We start from the raw sequence: 20,726 nt of genomic DNA, 5'->3' as shown, positions 1-20,726 counted from the left end.
TACACTGTTTCAATGTCCATTTCTCAGATATTATAATTGTTGATGACTGAAGTGCTGATATCAACCAAACCTAACCCCCGCCTCCACATCCCACACCAGGATTGAAATAATGTAAATAATTCTATGTATATACTCTGATGATTAACTTGTGTGATGACTGTATAATGCTGATAGTATATATTTGTACCATGAATTGATTAACGTGGACCCCGACCCACATCCCCGGATTGTAAATAATCAAATGTATATACTTGTTCTTATGCTTTCTGAACTCTATGTTCACTGCTCGCTGTACATATCCTACCAAGTCACACCTACACTGTTTCAATGTCCATTTCTCAGATGATATAATTGATGATGACTGAAGTGCTGATTATCAACCAAACCTAACCCCCCCCCGGATTGTAAATAATTCAATGTATATACTCTGATGATTAACTTGTATGATGACTATTATGCTGATAGTATATATTTGTACCATGAATTGATTAACGTGGACCCCGACTTAAACAAGTTGAAAAACGTATTCGGGTGTTACCATTTAGTGGTCAATTGTACGGAATATGTACTGTGCAATCTACTAATAAAAGTTTCAATCAATCAATCTTGCCTCTGATTGGCCTGTCCCTAACGTTTTGCACTAATCTTAACCAATCATGACTCATCATATTAAAACCAACCAACCAATCATGGATGTTCTCATACGTAAACCAACCGATCATCATTGTTGTTTCACATATAAAGTTGTCCCCTGCCCGTGGAGTTGCTTCGCTACGTAGCTTCCATTTGTAAGTTAGTTTTTACCATGATTATTAAAAAACGTACTCACTACGTGAAAACCGTAGTTGTTGACAGGTATGGCAAAGAGACGGATCAAGATTTTAACTCATTGTAGGTCGGAAAATACGAAAAGCGGAAAATAATTGTTTATATTTTTACAGAGATAAAAAAAAAAAAGACGGATTTCCAACTATAGACGGGAAAATCACATGCCTGAACAATGTTCTGACAGGGGAAAAACAGTAATGAGTGAGCACACATCTGCGCCTCTCTAATAACTCCACCAGCAGAAGAAGGCACTCCTTGGCTGTGAACATACCTGCAGCATGTCGCTCAGCAAGTCCACGTTTTTGAAAACAGTTAACCAGAACTCGGGGATGCCTTTGGGGTCCTCCTTCTCCTCGTCCTTCTTCTCCTCTTCTAGTTTTGCCTTCTCTTTCATCTCGTCCTGCGGAGTGGACATTTTCTTGTTTACATGTTGACTAAAATCGCCATTACCACTGTGTGTAAATGAACTTGTACTTTGTCAGCAGCCGACAAAAGAGGGTATATAAGAAGACATGCAAGCATATAAGTCCCCTTTACCTTCTTACTTACTGTCAGCTCTTCCTCGTCATCCACTTTCCATTCGCACTCCTCGTCTGTGGGCTCGTAGGCTGCTTTTACGATGTCGCTTCTCTGCAAAAGACAACCCGCAAAGAAAGAAGTTCAGCTCTACCCAAGCAACAGTTAAAGGGGAACATTATCACCAGACCTATGTAAGCGTCAATATGTACCTTGATGTTGCAGAAAAAAAGACCATATATTTTTTTAACCAATTTCCGAACTCTAAATGGGTGAATTTTGGTGAATTAAACGCCGTTCTATTATTCGCTTTCGGAGCGATGACGTCACAACGTGACGTCACATCGGGAGGCAATCCGCCATTTTCTCAAACACCGAGTCGAATCAGCTTTGTTATTTTCCGTTTTTTCGACTGTTTTCCGTACCTTGGAGACATCATGCCTCGTCGGTGTGTTGTCGGAGGGTGTAACAACACGAACAGGGACGGATTCAAGTTGCACCAGTGGCCCAAAGATGCGAAAGTGGCAAGAAATTGATACCGTGAGTATGGCTTCCTGCGCGTCTTGCACCTTACTCACGGAGAGGCTGGCTCTGCTAGAGGGCCGTGTCCGCCAGTTAGAGCAGAGTAATCTCGTAACTTTAGATGTTGCGGACACATCTGCTAGCGTTAGCTGTAGCGAGCTAACTAGCCCAGCCTGTAGTAGTCCTAATCGGCCTACAAGCTACGGTGTACCGGTTGAGACGCATAATAGATTTAGCTCTTTAGCTAGTCCTACACCCCAGTCTACCGGGCACCACACCTTAGTCATAGGGGACTCCATCACCCGAAACATAAAGCTTAGCAAACCAGCCACAATTAAGTGCATCCCGGGGGCCCGAGCACCTGACATTGAGGCTAATCTTAGGGAGCTAACTCGCAACAGGCCTAGTAAACACGTACGACAGGCTAATCGCACCACTAGTTATGCGAATATAGTTGTACACGTTGGCTCCAATGACACTAGGATGAGACAGTCAGAGATTACAAAGAGAAACATAGCCAGGACTTGTGATCTCGCTAGAAAGATGTCCAGGCATCGAGTAATTGTCTCTGGCCCCCTGCCTGCGAGAGGCAATGATGAGAGATATAGCAGATTAGTCTCACTTAACAAGTGGCTGGCTAGCTTCTGTAGACAACAGGGACTAACGTTTATTGATAATTGGCCCTCTTTCTGGGGCAAACCAGGCTTGCTGATGAGGGACGGCCTTCACCCTAACCAGGAAGGCGCCATCATCCTGTAAAGAACATAGACTACTGTTTAAGTCACATTTGACTAACTACACTAGAGCAAGCCCGGTCACAGGCAATTACAGAGCCTGCTAGTCCGGGTGAGGAGTCAGTTAAGCTAGAACTAGCCAGCACCAGGCTGGATAATTCCTGTACGCATAGCAATTTTCTTAGAATAACACACAACTCATGTGTTTTCTGTTGTGAATGTGTCCGGGGTAGATATGCATTCTACTGAGGTGGCAAATCATGATGCGTTCAGTCGATCGCAGCATCAAGCAAACAATCTGAAAATTCCCGTCGTATCAATTCCTAATTATGGTCGAAACTATTTAAAGTGCACTACGTATAATAAACGCAACATTATTAATATTTCTACTACGGATAATTTAAACAAAAACTCGTCAAAACAGCCCAATACTTATAATATGGGCTTTTTAAACATAAGATCATTGTCTCCCAAAACGTTATTAGTTAATGAGGTCATTAGAGACACCAATCTTAACGTCATTGGTCTTAGCGAAACCTGGCTCAAACCAGACGAATTTTTTGCCCTAAATGAGGCATCTCCTCCTAACTATACGAATGCGCATATTGCCCGTCCCCTTAAAAGGGGTGGGGGGGTCGCACTAATATACAATGAAAACTTTAACCTTACCCCTAACCTAAATAATAAATACAAATCGTTTGAGGTGCTTACTATGAGGTCTGTCGCACCGCTGCCTCTCGATATGGCTGTTATCTACCGCCCCCCAGGGCCCTACTCGGACTTTATTAATGAATTCTCAGAGTTCGTTGCTGATCTAGTGACGCACGCAGACAATATAATCATAATGGGGGACTTTAATATCCATATGAATACCCCATCGGACCCTCAGTGCGTGGCGCTCCAGACTATAATTGATAGCTGTGGTCTTACACAAATAATAAATGAACCTACGCATCGCAACGGCAATACGATAGATCTAGTGCTGGTCAGGGGTGTCACCACCTCCAAAGTTATGGTACTCCCGTATACTAAAGTAATGTCCGATCATTACCTTATAAAATTCGAAGTTCTGACTCATTGTCAACAAACTAATAATAATAATAACTGCTATAGCAGCCGCAACATTAATGCTGCCACAACGATGACTCTTGCTGACCTACTGCCTTCGGTAATGGCACCATTCCCGAATTATGTCGGCTCTATTGATAACCTCACTAACAACTTTGACAATGCCCTGCGCAAAACCATTGATAGTATAGCACCGCTAAAACAAAAAAGGGCCCCTAAAAGGCGCACCCCATGGTTTACAGAGGAAACCAGAGCTCATAAATTATCATGTAGAAAGTTGGAACGCAAATGGCGCGCGACCAAGCTTGAGGTTTTCCATCAAGCATGGAGTGATAGTTTAATATCGTATAAACGCATGCTTACCTTAGCTAAAGCTAAATATTACTCAAATCTCATCCGCCTCAACAAAAACGACCCTAAATTTTTGTTTAGTACAGTAGCATCGCTAACCCAACAAGGGACTCCTCCCAATAGCTCCACCCACTCGGCAGATGACTTTATGAATTTCTTTAATAAGAAAATTGAACTCATTAGAAAGGAGATTAAAGACAACGCATCCCAGCTACAACTGGGTTCTATGAACACAGCTACAACTGTATCTACGACGGATACTGCAATACAAAATAGTCTCTCTTTTTGATGAAATAACATTAGAGGAACTATTACAGCGTGTAAGTGGGATAAAACAAACAACACGTTTACTTGACCCACTTCCTGGGAAACTTATCAAGGAGCTTTTTGTATTATTAGGTCCATCAGTGCTAAATATTATAAACTTATCACTTTCCTCTGGCACTGTTCCCCTAGCATTCAAGAAAGCGGTTATTCATCCTCTGCTCAAAAGACCTAACCTTGATCCTGACCTCATGGTAAACTACCGACCGGTGTCCCACCTTCCCTTTATTTCGAAAATCCTCGAAAAAATTGTCGCACAGCAGCTAAATGAACACTTAGTGTCTAACAATCTCTGTGAACCTTTTCAATCCGGTTTCAGGGCAAATCACTCTACGGAGACAGCCCTCGCAAAAATGACTAATGATCTACTGCTAACGATGGATTCTGATGAGTCATCTATGTTGCTGCTTCTTGATCTTAGCGCTGCTTTGATACCGTCGATCATAATATTTTATTAGAGCGTATCAAAACACGTATTGGTATGTCAGACTTAGCTTTGTCGTGGTTTAACTCTTATCTTACTGACAGGATGCAATGCGTCTCCCATAATAATGTGACCTCGGACTATGTTAAGGTAACGTGCGGAGTCCCTCAGGGTTCGGTTCTTGGCCCTGCACTCTTTAGTATTTACATGTTGCCGCTAGGCGACATCATACGCAAATACGGTGTTAGCTTTCACTGTTATGCTGATGACACCCAACTCTACATGCCCCTAAAGCTGACCAACACGCCGGATTGTAGTCAGCTGGAGGCGTGTCTTAATGAAATTAAACAATGGATGTCCGCTAACTTCTTGCAACTCAACGCCAAGAAAACGGAAATGCTGATTATCGGTCCTGCTAAACACCGACATTTATTTAATAATACCACCTTAACATTTGACAACCAAACAATTACACAAGGCGAATCAGTAAAGAATCTGGGTATTATCTTCGACCCAACTCTCGTTTGAATCACACATTAAGAGTGTTACTAAAACGGCCTTCTTTCATCTCCGTAATATCGCTAAAATTCGTTCTATTTTATCCACTAGCGACGCTGAGATCATTATTCATGCGTTCGTTACGTCTCGTCTCGACTACTGTAACGTATTATTTTCGGGTCTCCCTATGTCTAGCATTAAAAAAATTACAGTTGGTACAAAATGCGGCTGCTAGACTTTTGACAAGAACAAGAAAGTTTGATCATATTACGCCTATACTGGCTCACCTGCACTGGCTTCCTGTGCACTTAAGATGTGACTTTAAGGTTTTACTACTTACGTATAAAATACTACACGGTCTAGCTCCGTCCTATCTTGTCGATTGCATTGTACCATATGTCCCGGCAAGAAATCTGCGTTCAAAGAACTCCGGCTTATTAGTGATTCCCAGAGCCCAAAAAAAGTCTGCGGGCTATAGAGCGTTTTCTATTCGGGCTCCAGTACTATGGAATGCCCTCCCGGTAACAATTAGAGATGCTACCTCAGTAGAAGCATTTAAGTCCCATCTTAAAACTCATTTGTATACTCTAGCCTTTAAATAGCCCCCCTGTTAGACCAGTTGATCTGCCGTTTCTTTTCTTTTCTCCTCTGCTCCCCTTTTCCTTGAGGGGGGGGGGGGCACAGGTTCGGTGGCCATGGATGAAGTGCTGGCTGTCCAGAGTCGGGACCCGGGGTGGACCGCTCGCCTGTGCATCGGCTGGGAACATCTCTGCGCTGCTGACCCGTCTCCGCTCGGGATGGTGTCCTGCTGGCCCCACTATGGACTGGACTCTTACTATTATGTTGGATCCACTATGGACTGGACTCTCACAATATTATGTCAGACCCACTCGACATCCATTGCTTTCGGTCTCCCCTAGAGGGGAGGGGGGGTTTTTTTTACCCACATATGCGGTCCTCTCCAAGGTTTCTCATAGTCATTCACATCGACGTCCCACTGGGGTGAGTTTTTCCTTGCCCGTATGTGGGCTTTGTACCGAGGATGTCGTTGTGGCTTGTGCAGCCCTTTGAGACACTTGTGATTTAGGGCTATATAAATAAAGATTGATTGATTGATTGATTGAAATTGGATGAAATTTGTTCAAAATACGAGGGTGTGGGGAAAGCCGACGAAAATGGTCAGTCGTTCGTTCCGCACACTTTACCGACGAAAGCTATGCTACGACAGAGATGGCAAGAATGTGTGGATATCCTGCGACACTCAAAGCAGATGCATTTCCAACGATAAAGTCAAAGGAATCTGCCGCCAGACCCCCATTGAATCTGCCGTAGTGTGTGAGCTATTCAGGGACACAGGACCTCGGTAGCACGGCAAGCAATGGCCGCAGTTTGTTCCCGCAGACGAGCGAGCTAAACCCCCTGGATGTCTTGGCTCACACCGTCCCTTATGCCACCGAAGATGATCAAGAGAAGAATATCGACCCTAGCTTCCCTGGCCTGCTGACATCAACTCCAAAACTGGACAGATCAGCTTTCAGGAAAAGAGAGCGGATTAGGGTATGTCTACAGAATATATTAATTGATGAAAACTTTATTCATTACTCGTGGTTTTACGTAAATTATTATACATAAACTGTGTTTACCAATAATTTAGCTTAAAAACATTACAACACTTAAAAACAAACACATACCAATCGTTGGTTAGAAGGCGATCGCCGAATAGTCCTCGCTTTCTCCCGTGTCGCTGGCTGTCGTGTCATTTTCGCTTGCATACGGTTCAAACCGATATGGCTCAATAGCTTCAGTTTCTTCTTCAATTTTGCTTAAGCCGCTGAAATCCGAGTCTGAATCCGAGCTAATGTCGCTACCTTGCTGTTCTATCCGCCATGTTTGTTTGTATTGGCATCACTATGTGACGTCACAGGAAAATGGACGGGTGTATATAACGATGGTTAAAATCAGGCACTTTGAAGCTTTTTTTAAGGGATATTGCTTGATGGGTAAAATTTTGAAAAAAACTTTGAAAAATAAAATAAGCCACTGGGAACAGATTTTTAATGGTTTTAACCTTTCTGAAATTGTGATAATGTTCCCCTTTAAATACATTTAGAATGTGATTTCAAGCCAAATATAATTGGCTTGTCAATATTGTAATGTAGGGCTGGGCGATATATCTCGGGTTTGTCTCTGCGCCCTATAATAAAAATACGGTACGTCAATTTGCATGTCTAGCGTTGGCGCAGCGAGAAAAGATGGCCACGCACGGAAAAATAGAGGACACTAGCGGTGCTCTAAACATTGCTGATCGCTCAAAAGCGGCCGATTTCCGTAGAAAGGTAAGGCTACGTTTACACTACAGGGCCTGGTGTTTTTTTTGTCAAATCTGATCTATTCATTATAAAAAAAATTAGATTTTTAATGTGAATGCAATTTGACTTGTATGCGTCCCACACGCCACGGTAAACGTGACTAATTCTGGCAGGTCTCAGTCCTGACGCATTTGGGGCAATTTCAAGAATTTTGTGCAAAATCAAAGACAACATTTTCTGAAGGGGAATTATTGCGCGTACAAGATTGAGTTGAGTTTGTTGTTTATTTCGAACATGCGTGCATACAACTTGATACGTCGCAATTTCCAGTTTTTCTATTCAACATGTTTGAAAAGGAATAGGAAGAAGCAGAGCTTATTTAATTTGACCCCTTTTCTTTTACATAGCAGTTGCTAAAACTTTTGTCCACTCGCTGTTCTCAGTTTATTCACAATATACTCCGTAAGTAATGAAAATAACCCTTGTGTAATGTTCATATTGTTGTTACTCAGCCAGCGTTTGTGGGTCTGATGGACCCGTTGCATTTTGTGGCTTTTAATGCCTCACAATCAAACACTTTTGTTAAAATACTGAACAGATGTTTACCTTATCCCAAAAAACATCTGTTCAGTATTTTAACATAAAAGTGTTTGATTGTGAGGCATTAAAAGCCACAAAATGCAATGGGTCCATCAGACCCACAAACGCTGGCTGAGTAACAACAATATGAACGTTGCACCAAAAATTTCTCTGCCAGTTTCTGCATCCCACAGGGATTCTTCTTTTGTGTTTCTGCACCTGCGGTTCCCACACAAGATTGCAACATTTTTTGTCAACACTGTCTGCTCTCATTTTCTCGCACATTTGACCCTCTGATGTTCTGTGTACCTACACTCTGTCCTCCTCCTGTCTAGGCCTGCTGTGTGTGTGAGTGTGGTACACAGAACATCAATTTCCACACTTCTATTAGCCGGGCATCTTATATGTAATAGAAATGTGTAGGGGGGGTGTATGGTGTGTGTATTATAAATGAATAATATGTATTCTGATATATGTTCTTCACAGAAAATGAGCCAAAGTCAGTGAGTCTCAGTCTGAAAAATTAATTGTATAATTTTTCTTTTAATAAAAAATGAGAACGGGTACCACAGACCCGAACACCACACAATTATAAATAATTAGTGAAGTAAGTTATATTTCATACGGTGAGATAAATAAGATTATCTAGAAGATGAATGGATGGATGACATAACTGGAGAATGGTTATCATGGTTCTTCTTTGTACTTTGTAAACGCTAAGTTCGAAGAGTTTCTTGAATTGGATCATATCAGTACATTGATTTCTTTGCTTATTCCATAATTTAATTCTGATATATTGATATACTTAAGTGTTGTACGTGCGTACAAATGTTTTAAATTACATTTAAAGCATTAGGAATTACATTTAAAACAGTAGGAAGGAAGAGGACGAATACTTTCGCAGATTTACGGTATTTTTTGCTTTGCTGTCTGCTTGAAGAGCGTGTGGGCCAGCAGTCAAGGAGGCAGGAGTGGTGGAACTTTCATGAGAGTTCCTAAAACATTTTCATTGCTTTTCTAATTTGTCGTCAACTTTTTTGTAACTGTCTATTTTGGTGAACAATTATGGCGCTTTTTGGTGACCTTCTGTTCAGATAATAGCTACCCGAGCGCGAGACAGTTCACATTGAGGACGCATCACATATATAGCCGATTTCTACATACGAGAGAGGCCTAGGTTGGATATGAAAAATATGGGAATTGACCTGTAGTGTAAACGAGGCTTATGTGATGAACAGATGCTTCTCACTGCCAATGCAGCTGACACTCTTCTAGCAGCCAAATGACTGTATTGCTTCTACTCCCGACACCTGACTTAAAAAAAAAAAATTCAAACTATGCAATGCAATAGATCCTTTATTTTATCAAAAAAGGATTTGTCGAGTGATTAAGGATTCCACGTCTGTAGCGTTCCCAAACATGTCAAACTATCTTGTGCTCCAGACATTCTACACGAAAACAGACGAAAACTTGGAAAAACATGAAAAAAAATCTTGCACTCTTACGCCCTTTTTGATTACCTCTAGAGAAACTCTGAAGAAACGTAAATACATTTTGCGATTTGAACGGTTCGTACAGCCGAAAACAAGGCAAGTATAGGACATTTTTCTTTGGAGAATGGCTAAATGGCGCCTAGTACCCATTGAGAACAGAGCTAGCTTGACCACCACGCGTATTTAATGAGTCGGACGTGACGTCATTTAAATCTAATACACAGTGCGGAACCACTCATCTAAGTTACTATCTCCTTCGTTCTGGCAAATAAGCTACATTTCTCAAAAGTAGCGTAACAGGAAGGCAAGGCTAAACATCAGACGCCACGCAAGAAAGCGCAGGCAACAATATGGCATGCTATTTGTTAAAATAGCCTTGAAATGACATGAATCTAGCTGAAAAATAAAAAAGCTAGAAACAGGAGATGAACAATTCAAGTCTAAAGAGAAAAAACAGCTACAGCACTGAGTGTACAAGTAGGGGAGGCTGATCGATCCATACATCTATAATGTTGATACCAAGAATAATAACACTGCATGATTTATACTCGAAAGATTAGATCGATTTTTTTTGTCAAAAAATCCTACATTGGTTTTCTTACGGTTTACAAACTCAGAAGGACTTTGAGAGCAAAAACCAAAGGATTTAATTTACTAAAGTTAAAGTACCAATGATTGTCACACACACTAGGTGTGGCGAAATTATTCTATGCATTTGACCCATCACCCTTGATCACCCCCTGGGAGGTGAGGGGAGCAATGAGCAGCAGCAGTGGCCGCACCTTGGAATAATGTTTGGTGATTCAACCCCCAATTCCAACCCTTGATGCAGAGTGCCTAGCAGGGAGGTAATGGGTCCCATTTTTATAGTCTTTGGTATGACTAGATGGTCATTTATCGTATACTATGGTTTTAATTTTGCTCAAACAAAGGAAATAGCAGATTAAATATGTTTTAGGTAGAGATGTCCGATAATGGCTTTTTTGCCGATATCCGATATTGTCGAACTCTTAGTTAACGATTCCGATATCAACCGATACAGATATATACAGTCGTGGAATTAACACATTATTATGCCTAATTTTGTTGTGATGCCACGCTGGATGCATTAAACAATGTAACATTACCATGAATTGATTAACGTGGACCCCCATTGAAAAGTTGAAATACTTATTCGGGTGTTACCATTTAGTGGTCCATTGTATGGAATATGTACTGTACTGTGCAATCTACTAATACAAGTTTCAATCAATCAATCAAAAACAAGGTTTTCCAAAATAAGAGAACAACTTCAACTCCAGTTATGGAAAAAAGTGCCAACATGGCACTGCCATATTTATTATTAACGTCACATAGTGCATTTTTTTTTTATTTATTAGCATGCCTCAAAACAGCAGCTTGGAATTTGGGACATGCTCTCCCTGAGATAATCTTGATACACACTACAACTATGGGAAATACTATACTTTGACTTTCAGTGCATTATTTATTTATTTTTAAACATGCCTCAAAACATCTACAAAAACAATGAAGACACACAGCTTCAGTCCAGAGTATACTAGAGCATACTTGCCAACCTGGAGACCTTCGAATTCGGGAGATGGGGGGGGGGGTTTGGTGGTAGTGGGGGTGTATATTGTTGCGTCCCGGAAGAGTTAGTGCTGCAAGGGGTTCTGGGTATTTGCTCTGTTGTGTTTATGTTGTGTTACGGTGCAGATAATCTCCCGAAATGTGTTTGTCATTCTTGTTTGGTGTGGGTTCAGTGTGGCGCATATTTGTAACAGTGTTAAAGTTGTTTATACGGCCACCCTCAAAGTGACCTGTATGGCTGTTGACCAAGTATGGCATTCAATTATGTGTGAGTAAAAGCCGCATGTGACTGGGCCGGCACGCTGTCTGTATGGAGGAAAAGCGGACGTGACGTTAGGTTGTAGAGGACGCTAAAGGCACGGCCTTTAAGGTATGCCCCCAATATTGTTGTCCGAGTGGAAATCGGAGAAATTTCGGGAGGGGCACTAAAATTCGAGAGTCTTCTGGGAAAATCGGGAGGATTGGCAAGTATGCCCTACGTCTGTGTTTTACCGGATATGTACCACTCCGTACAGCGGCGTTTTAAAAAGTAATTAATTTTACTTTTTGAAACAGATACCGATAATTTCCGATATTACATTTCAAAGCATTTATCGGTATCTAGTTTTAGGTTGTTAGACATATTTCTTTTGCCGGTTATAATTATTAAACATTGAAAAACGGTCATTGTTTAGTGTCCTAGAAATAGAGAAAACTGCAAATCTTAAATGACTTTGCAACAGCAGTGCTGCATGCTTGAGTATTAAAAAGGTGGCATCAGGGGTATTTCTCCAAAATGGTAATTGAAATAAACAGCTCCTTAGAGTAATTTACTTTTATAACCCTGACCAACAACACGTACCGTATTTTCCACACTATTAGCCGCACCTAAAAACCACAAATTTACTCAAAAGCTGACAGTGCGGCTTTTAACCCGGTGCGCTTTATATATGGATAAATATTAAGATTCATTTTCATAAAGTTTCGATCTCGCAACTTCGGTAAACAGCCGCCATCTTTTTTCCCGGTAGAACAGGAAGCGCTTCTTCTTCTACGCAAGCAACCGCCAAGGTAAGCACCCGCCCCCATAGAACAGGAAGCGCTTCTTCTTCTACTGTAAACAACCACCCGCCCGCGTAGAAGAAGAAAAAGCGCGCGGATATCACCGTACGTTTCATTTCCTTTGTGTGTTTACATCTGTAAAGACCACAAAATGGCTCCTACAAAGCGACAAGGATCCGGTTCATGAAAAGACGCAATCTCTCCATCCGCACACGGATTACTACCGTATTTCACAGCAACTGATATTCCTGTGAACCGCACTGTGGAACGGGAGCATGTACGGTGAATATTCGCACTACAGGGAATGAGAAGTCATCCTTCACTGTGGTTCTAGCTTGCCATGCTAATGAAACTTCCACCCATGGTGATATTCAAAAGGAAGACCTTGCCAAAAGAGACCTTTCCAGCCGGCGTCATCATAAAAGCTAACTCGAAGGGATGGATGGATGAAGAAAAGATGAGCGAGTGGTTAAGGTAAGTTTAAGTTTACGCGAAGAGGCCGGGTGGCTTTTTTCACGCAGCTCTGTCCATGTTGATATACGTATGTTTGTGATTGCACATTTGCGTACATTTTGGGAGTGAACAGAGTTGTTAGAACGCTGGTTTTTAATATATTATTAAAGTTTGACTGACCTATCTGACTGTTTTTTTGACATTCCTTTAGCGCAGTTAGATGCGGCTTACAACACCGGGCGGCTTATAGGTGGACAAAGTTTTGAAATATGCCGTTCATTGAAGGCGCGGCTTTTAACCCAGGGCGCCTTATGGTGCGGAAAATACGGTAATTTAGAAAGAAAACTGATTATTTTGGGGGAATTATACGGCTAAATTTGTTGCACGAGTACTCTAAAAGATACAAAAAAGTAATTAATCTACAGATTAATGGGGAAAAATAATTAGATGAATACATTTGAGAAATCGTTAGATGCAGCCCTAATAAATTGATAAAAGAGCCAAGTGACATACTTTGTCGAAGAGGGGCTGGTAAAGGGCAGCGTATTTTCTCTCCAGTTCGTGGACCTCTTCGTAGAATTTGGCCTCAATGTGGGCACACTTCACCTGCAGGTTCTTGAGGGCGTTGATACGCCGCTTCACAACTTTTGGTAAACTGCGGAACGCATGAAAATGACGTTGGAGCAGATGTAGAAGTCAAAACAAGACACTATAGTTAGGAAGGGATGAATGCACACACTCAGGATGACAAGTATTGTGAATAAATGACATACTTGAACAAGCAATAAACCCACAATGCTTCCTGCTGTGACTGAATGGCAACAGGCTTAGCTTTTCTTACTTAAGGTGCAGTAAGGTATGCATGCATTCACCTGGCACAGCCAATACTTTGCTCAGTCCAAAGAGTGTCATACTCGCTTGCGGGGAATGGGGAAAGGTGCATCTAAAAAACAAACACTCACCTCTCTATGTACCCTGATGGTGAACCGTTCAGGCCCTCAAGCCCCCCTTGAAGCGCAGCCAGGATCTGTGGATTCTGCATAAGCTGCTCTGTCAGCTGACGAGCTGCGGGTGCACACAAAAGTAATGTCAATGTATTTTGTTTAGATAAGTTCAATCAAAGTGCCTTTCATACAATTCCTGCTGCATCGTCTTTGGTTAGGTTACCTGGTCAGGTAACCAACAATGCAAGTTACAGATTAGAATTTTAAAAATGTTGCATGGTGTTCTGGGTACAAAATGCGGACACATTTTAAAAAGAAAATAAGTTTACTTAACAACACAGATCTACACCAAAACTATTTATTTGATTAATTGTGAGTTGTTGGGTGTGTACGAGAGGTGGGAATCTTTGGCCACCTTACAATTAGATTACGATTCAGGAGCTAAGATTCGATTAAAAATCGATTGATGCAGTTTTTCTGTTTCACTAAATAAGAGTTTATCACACGCAACTTAAAAAAAAAACATTGGAATAAGAACCGTTAAATGAATTCCCACAACTATGAAATTAATAGAAACTGGAACATAAATGCCTTAAGATAAGGAGCTGGTCGGATCTCTCAATGGAGGTTAGGGATGTCCCGATCCAGGTTTTTGCACTTCCGATCCGATACTGATATTGTTTTTGCATTTCGATCCAATACCGATACTGACCGATACCGATACTGACCAATACGAGCATGTATTAAAGTTTAAAGTTATTTAGCCTACCGTACTTAGTTGTCAGAATCATGTTGAAAAGGGTTTTAGTACCGTATTTTCCGCACTATAAGGCGCACCGGATTATTAGCCGCACCTTCAATGAATGGCATATTTCATAACTTTGTCCACCAATAAGCCGCCCCGGACTATAAGCCGCGCCTACGCTGCGCTAAAGGGAATGTCAAAAAAACAGTCAGATAGGTCAGTCAAACTTTAATAATATATTAAAAACCAGCGTTCTAACAACTCTGTTCACTCCCAAAATGTACGCAAATGTGCAATCACAAACATAGCAAAATTCAAAATAGTGCAGAGCAATAGCAACATAATGTTGCTCGAACGTTAATGTCACAACACACAAAATAAACATAGCGCTCACTTTCTGAAGTTATTCTTCATTCGTAAATCCTTCGTCTTCGGTGTCCGAAGTGAAAAGTTGGGCAAATTTACGATCCACTGGCAGATGTTGGCGTCGTCTGGCGCTGCCTCCTCGTCTTAGTGAAGGTGTGTTCGCCTTCTGTCATCCATTGTTCCCACGCAGTTAGCAGTCTAGCTTCGAATGCCCTGTTGACACCAATATCTAGCGGCTGGAGGTCTTTTGTCAATCCACCCGGAATGACGGCGAGTATTGAATTAAGCGCGTAAGCGTGTCTCTCAATGTGCTGTTATGAGCTAGCAAATATAACAACTACACTACCCAGCATGCAACGATAGTCACGAGCATGCGCGGTAGCCCTGAGAAGCGTTGTATGCTGGCAGTTAGCACGCTGTGAGTAAACGTTGAGAACTCAGTTAACACGCCTCGTCTGCATTATTTATAATTAGACAGACAACACACTTAATAGGAGCCATTTTGGGGTCTTTACATAAACACACAAATGGAAATGAAACGTCACATATCCCAGCATGCACCGCGCGCTTCTTCTACGGGGAAAAAAGATGGCGGCTGTTTACCGTAGTTGCGAGACCTAAACTTTATGAAAATGAATCTTAATATTTATCCATATATAAAGCGCACCGGGTTATAAGGCGCACTGTCAGCTTTTGAGTAAATTTGTGGTTTTTAGGTGCGCCTTATAGTGCGGAAAATACGGTACTCTTGATAACAACTAGCCAGCTGAATTAGGGGAGTTTGAATAATACACAATGGTTGGTAACAAAAAACTGACCTGTTTATTCAAGGATAAACACAAAATAGACAAAATTATACATGACAAACAGAAATGGCATCATTGAACTAGGGCTGGGCGATATGGCCTTTTTTTAATATTGCGATATTTTAAGGCCATATTGCGATACACAATATATATCTCGATATTTTGCCTTAGCCTTGAATGAACACTTGATGCATATAATCACAGCAGTATGATGATTCTATGTGTTTTGATTGATTGAGATTTTTATTAGTAGGTTGCACAGTGAAGTACATATTCCGTACAATTGACCACTAAATGGTAACACCCCAATAAGTTTGTCAACTTGTTTAAGTCGGGGTCCACTTAAATTGATTCATGATACAGATATATACTATCAGATATATACTATCATCATAATACAGTCATCACACAAGATAATCACATTGAATTATTTACATTTATAATCCAGGGTGAGGAGGGGGGCGCCGGATGTAAGTGTCAAAAAGACAGCCAAAAGAGTTTGATATGAGAATAAATCTAAAGTTAAAATATAGAGTAGAAATGCACCCATTTACAGGAAATGTAGTCTTGATTTTCAAAATTCTTTCAAGGCTTGCATGTCTACATTAAAACATTCTTCTTCATACTGCATTAATATATGCTACTTTTAAACTTTCATGCAGAGAAGGAAATCACAACTAAAAAAAATCACTATTTTTTTCATACGGTGTTGATGTGGAAATTTTTGCCTCGGCATTTTGATGGTGTGGACGTGTGGCACCGAATGGAGCTAAGCGTCTCGACAGACGTTACAATATTTGAACAATGATGACGAAAACTGTTTTGTCTGTCGTGTCCGTGTGTCGAAAATTGTTATGCGCTTATTTTTTTATTCGATTTTGTGCGTGGCATAGATTTGCTATGCGCAGAGGACGCTTAAACAGTGCGCAATTGCACAGGCGAGCACCTTAGAGGGAGCATTGCTCGCACGGCTGCGCTAGCATCACAGCTAACGTTAGCCATGCTGCTACCTCTCTGCTCGGGAAGGACGTATACGTATGTGACGTATGACGTGACAGTATGTGACGTGTGTAAGAAGGTGCACTTGCTGTCTGTGAGAGGTAGACACAGGAAAGAGTGAGAAACGCCTGTAGTGTAATGCCAGCAGCTAAAAGCAACTGTGTGAGAATTCACAGACCTGTGGATGTGTTGAAGGTGTGCTGGAAAATGCGGAACAGAAATTACGGAGCAGCAGAAAAGTGGAATGTATTATTTAAATCGGTGCGTTGGAAAACAGGGACCGGAGTTTTTTTTTTAAAAACTGGATCTGGATCGGCATTTTCCCATGCCTTGCCGATACGCAATTTTTGGCAAATATCGGCAGCCGATCTGATCCAAATATCGGATCGGGACATCCCTAATGGAGGTGGCTCTTAGAAATGTCTTCATTACCTTATTCAAAATAAATAAGTCGATTGACGTTTACTAATTGATTCTATAACCGTCCATGTCCGAAATGCGATGCTTCTACAAATCGATTATTTCCTCCACATCTAGTGTGCAGTCTACAAAAGCAAAAAACTGCCATGGTCACCAATTAGCTCTAGATGGAAAAAGCAGTGGCTACTACAGCTGTGGCTGTAGTAGCCACTGCCTGTTGTAGTTTATCATCTCGACAAGATGGCAGTAGCTGCATTTGAAGTATAATGATTCGCTTTATTGTAAGGCAGGGCGATATAGACTATACTCGATATAATGCGGGTTTGTCTCTGTGCGATATAGAAAATGACTATATTGTGATATTCGAGTATACGTTCTCACGCAGTTGCTTTTAGCTGCGGGCATTACACTACAGGCGTTTCTCACTCTCTTGTCTCTCCTTCTCACAGAGACATAAAACAAGCGCACCTTCTTACATACGTCACATTCTCGCGCGTGCAAAGTCATACGCTCTCGCGGAGCAGAGAGGTAGTGGCATAGGTAACGTTAGCTGTGGTGCTAACAGTGCGGTGCGAGAAGGTGCGAATCTGGTAACAAATGAAGGAAGAATTATTTCCCAAGAAAAACAGCAGGGGGTCCGTCTGGCTTCAAGTGGGAATATGTCGAACAGACAACCGAAATTTGTCAAGTGAGGGGCAAAAGCGTTGCTACAAAAAGTAGCATTACTGCTAATATGTAGCATCATTTGAAAAGTCACCCGCTAGAGAATGAAGAGTGCTTGAAACTCCGCATGTCAACATCTCCGTTAGGTGCCACACCAACAAAATGCCGAAGCAACCATTTCCACATCAACACCGTATGAAACAAATAGTCAACAGAAGGAGATAGCGTCCGCAGGAACCTACCACATAGTGAAGGTAGGGCTGGGCGATATTGCCTTTTTTTAATATCTTGATATTTTTAGGCCATATCACCATACACGATATATATCTCGATATTTTGCCTTAGCCTTGAATGAACACTTGATACATATAATCACAGCAGTATGATGATTCTATGTGTCTACATTAAAACATTCTTGTTCATACTGCATTAATTTATGCTCATTTTAAACTTTCAGGCAGAAAAGGAAATCACAACTAAGTCAATTTAGCAAAACTGTATTTATTAAACAGTTAAGCAGTGGCACAAACATTCATGTCATTTCAAAACAGAAAGTGCAAGATTGTCAGAGACATTTTAAAACAAGCTATTAGTGCACTTTTTTGTGCATGACATCACTAAGATGACTTATCAAAACAACACTAAATTAAAGTGCACTTTCTGTACAGAACGCCACTACAATAGTTTAAAACAAATAAAGTGCACTTGTGCATGATGTCACACAAGATATTTCAATAAGTGTCAAATAAAAATGAGCTGCATAATAGGACATCAAATAGTGTTCGTCCTTCGCTCTGTGGTAGGTTCCTGCGGACGTTATCTCCTTCTGTTGACTCTTTTTTTCATACGGTGTTGATGTGGAAATGGTTGCCTCTGCATTTTGATAGTGTGGCACCGAACAAAGATGTTGACATGCGGAGTAAGCACTCTTGATTCTCTAGCGGGTGACTTTTCAAATGATGCTACCTATTAGCAGTAATGGTACTTTTCGTAGAAACGCTTTTGCCCCACACTTGACAAATTACGGTTGTCTGTTCGACATATTCCCACTTGAAGCCAAACCACCGCCAGACGATGGACCACCTGCTGTTTTTCTTGGGAATTAATTCTTCCTTCATTTGTTACCAGATTTGCACCTTCTTTCTCTCGTATTACCGCTAGCATCACAGCTAACTTTATTATTAGTTAAATATTATTTTTTAGGGACAACTGCAAAGCTGTTTACAAGAAGGGCATGAGCAGACTCTTTCTCCTGAGGAAGCTTAGGTCCTTTAATGTTTGCAGCAAGCTGTTGGAGATATTTTATCAGTCTGTTGTGGCCAGTGGACTGTATTTTGCAGTGGTTTGTTGGGGGAGCAGCACCAGCAAAATGGACTCAAACCGGATTGATAAACTGATCCGGAAAACCGGCCAAACTATTGGCACGCAGTTGGAGGCGTTTGTGCCAGTGAGAGACAGGAGGACACTGGACAAACTGCTGGCCATCATGGACAATCCTGCCCACCCACTCCACCTGACAATTAAGGGACAGCGGAGTTCATACTCCAACAGGCTCCTTCAACTTCCTTCCCGCACTGTGCGATTCAAGAACTCATTCATTTCACACTCCATCCAGCTGTATAATCACTCGCCATACAGCAATAGATGACATCTGCCTATTACCTGACACCTGACATGTTAGCTACTTCTCTTTGTTTATAATGTTTATAATGTCTATTTTGTATTTCCTGCTGGATCTACACTCTATTTTATGCTGCTGCTGCCACATATACTGTAATATTGTACATGGTCATTGGTATATATTGTATATATGTTATTGACATAATAGAATATATCTGTATATATATATTATTCTGTACACATATGTATATATTCGTATATATGTTAGATTTTGTATCGCTATATTAGTCTATTTATACCTGCATTGTCCTTTCCATCCTTACACTTTCCATCATTGTAAATGAGCTACTGTGTTGAACAATTTCCCTTGTGGATCATTAAAGTTTGTCTAAGTCTAAGCCTAAGCCATATTGCTACGTCTCTGCACCGCGAGGGCGTATACGTATGTGACGTATGTCGTGACAGTATGTGACGTGTGTAAGAAGGTGCGCTTGCTGTCTGAGAAGGAGACATGAAAGAGTGGGAAGAGCCTGTCGTGTAATGCCAGCAGCTAAAAGGAACTGCGTGAGAACGTATACTCCGATATCACGATAGTCATTTTCTATATCGCAGAGACAAACCCGCGATATATCGCGTATATCGATATCGCCCAGCCCTAAGTGAAGAACATACACTATTTGATTTCCTATTATGCAGCTCATTTTTATTTGACAGTTATTGAAATATCTTGTGACATCATGCACAAAAGTGCACTTTATTTGTTTTAAACCATTGTAGTGACGTTCTGTACAAAAAGTGCACTTTAATTTAGTGTGTTTTTGATATGTCATCTTAGTGACATCATGCAACAAAGTGCACTCATAGCTTGTTTTAAAATGTCTCTGACAATCTTGCACTTTGTTTTGCAAATGACATGAATGTTTGCGCCACTGCTTAATAACTGTTTAATAAATACAGTTTTGCTAAATTGACTTAGTTGTGATTTCCCTCTCTGCATGAAAGTTTAAAAGTAGCATATATTAATGCAGTATGAACAAGAATGTTTTAATGTAGACCACAGACTCATCATACTGCTGTGATTATATGCATCAAGTGTTCATTCAAGGCTAGGGCAAAATATCGAGAAATATATTGTGTATCGTGACATGGCCTAAACAGAGATATTAATAAAAGGCCATATTGCCCAGCCCTAGTTATAACTTCACCTTTATCGTTAGTTTTTAAGCCAAAATGCGCCTGTTCTCCCTTTTCTGTCTGCTTGTAAGTACTCCATGAATGTGCGCTGCCAAACATGCTCCTCCGTTCGTAAAACTAGCAATGACACGTGACGGTACTTTTTTAGAGGCGGTATAGTACCGAATATGATTCATTGGTATCGCGGTACAATACCGGTATACCATACAACCCTACACTTAAATAAAATAAATCTGACC

The 20,726-nt window shown here is 41.0% G+C and overlaps 1 protein-coding gene across 4 annotated transcripts in view; it reads right to left on the bottom strand.

Moving 5' to 3' along the window:
- Positions 1-20,726, bottom strand: part of nap1l1 (nucleosome assembly protein 1-like 1) — a 67,211-nt gene that overhangs the window by 21,870 nt on the left and 24,615 nt on the right. For 3 of the 4 annotated variants that reach the window (XM_061961250.2, XM_061961253.2, XM_061961251.2), the window contains exons 4-7: positions 13,693-13,795; positions 13,244-13,385; positions 1,366-1,458; positions 1,100-1,228 (exon numbers count right to left, since the gene is read on the bottom strand). In XM_061961250.2, the coding sequence (XP_061817234.1) occupies positions 1,100-1,228; positions 1,366-1,458; positions 13,244-13,385; positions 13,693-13,795 (467 nt within the window). The remainder of the gene's footprint in view (positions 1-1,099; positions 1,229-1,365; positions 1,459-13,243; positions 13,386-13,692; positions 13,796-20,726) is intronic. The other variant, XM_061961252.2, reaches the window with a different exon arrangement.

This window comes from Nerophis lumbriciformis, linkage group LG05, assembly GCF_033978685.3.
Source record: "Nerophis lumbriciformis linkage group LG05, RoL_Nlum_v2.1, whole genome shotgun sequence".
In the NCBI taxonomy this organism is placed as follows: Eukaryota; Metazoa; Chordata; class Actinopteri; order Syngnathiformes; family Syngnathidae; genus Nerophis; species Nerophis lumbriciformis.
The sequence above is the reverse complement of the archived record's forward strand: the minus strand, read 5'-3'. Positions and strand labels throughout refer to the sequence as shown.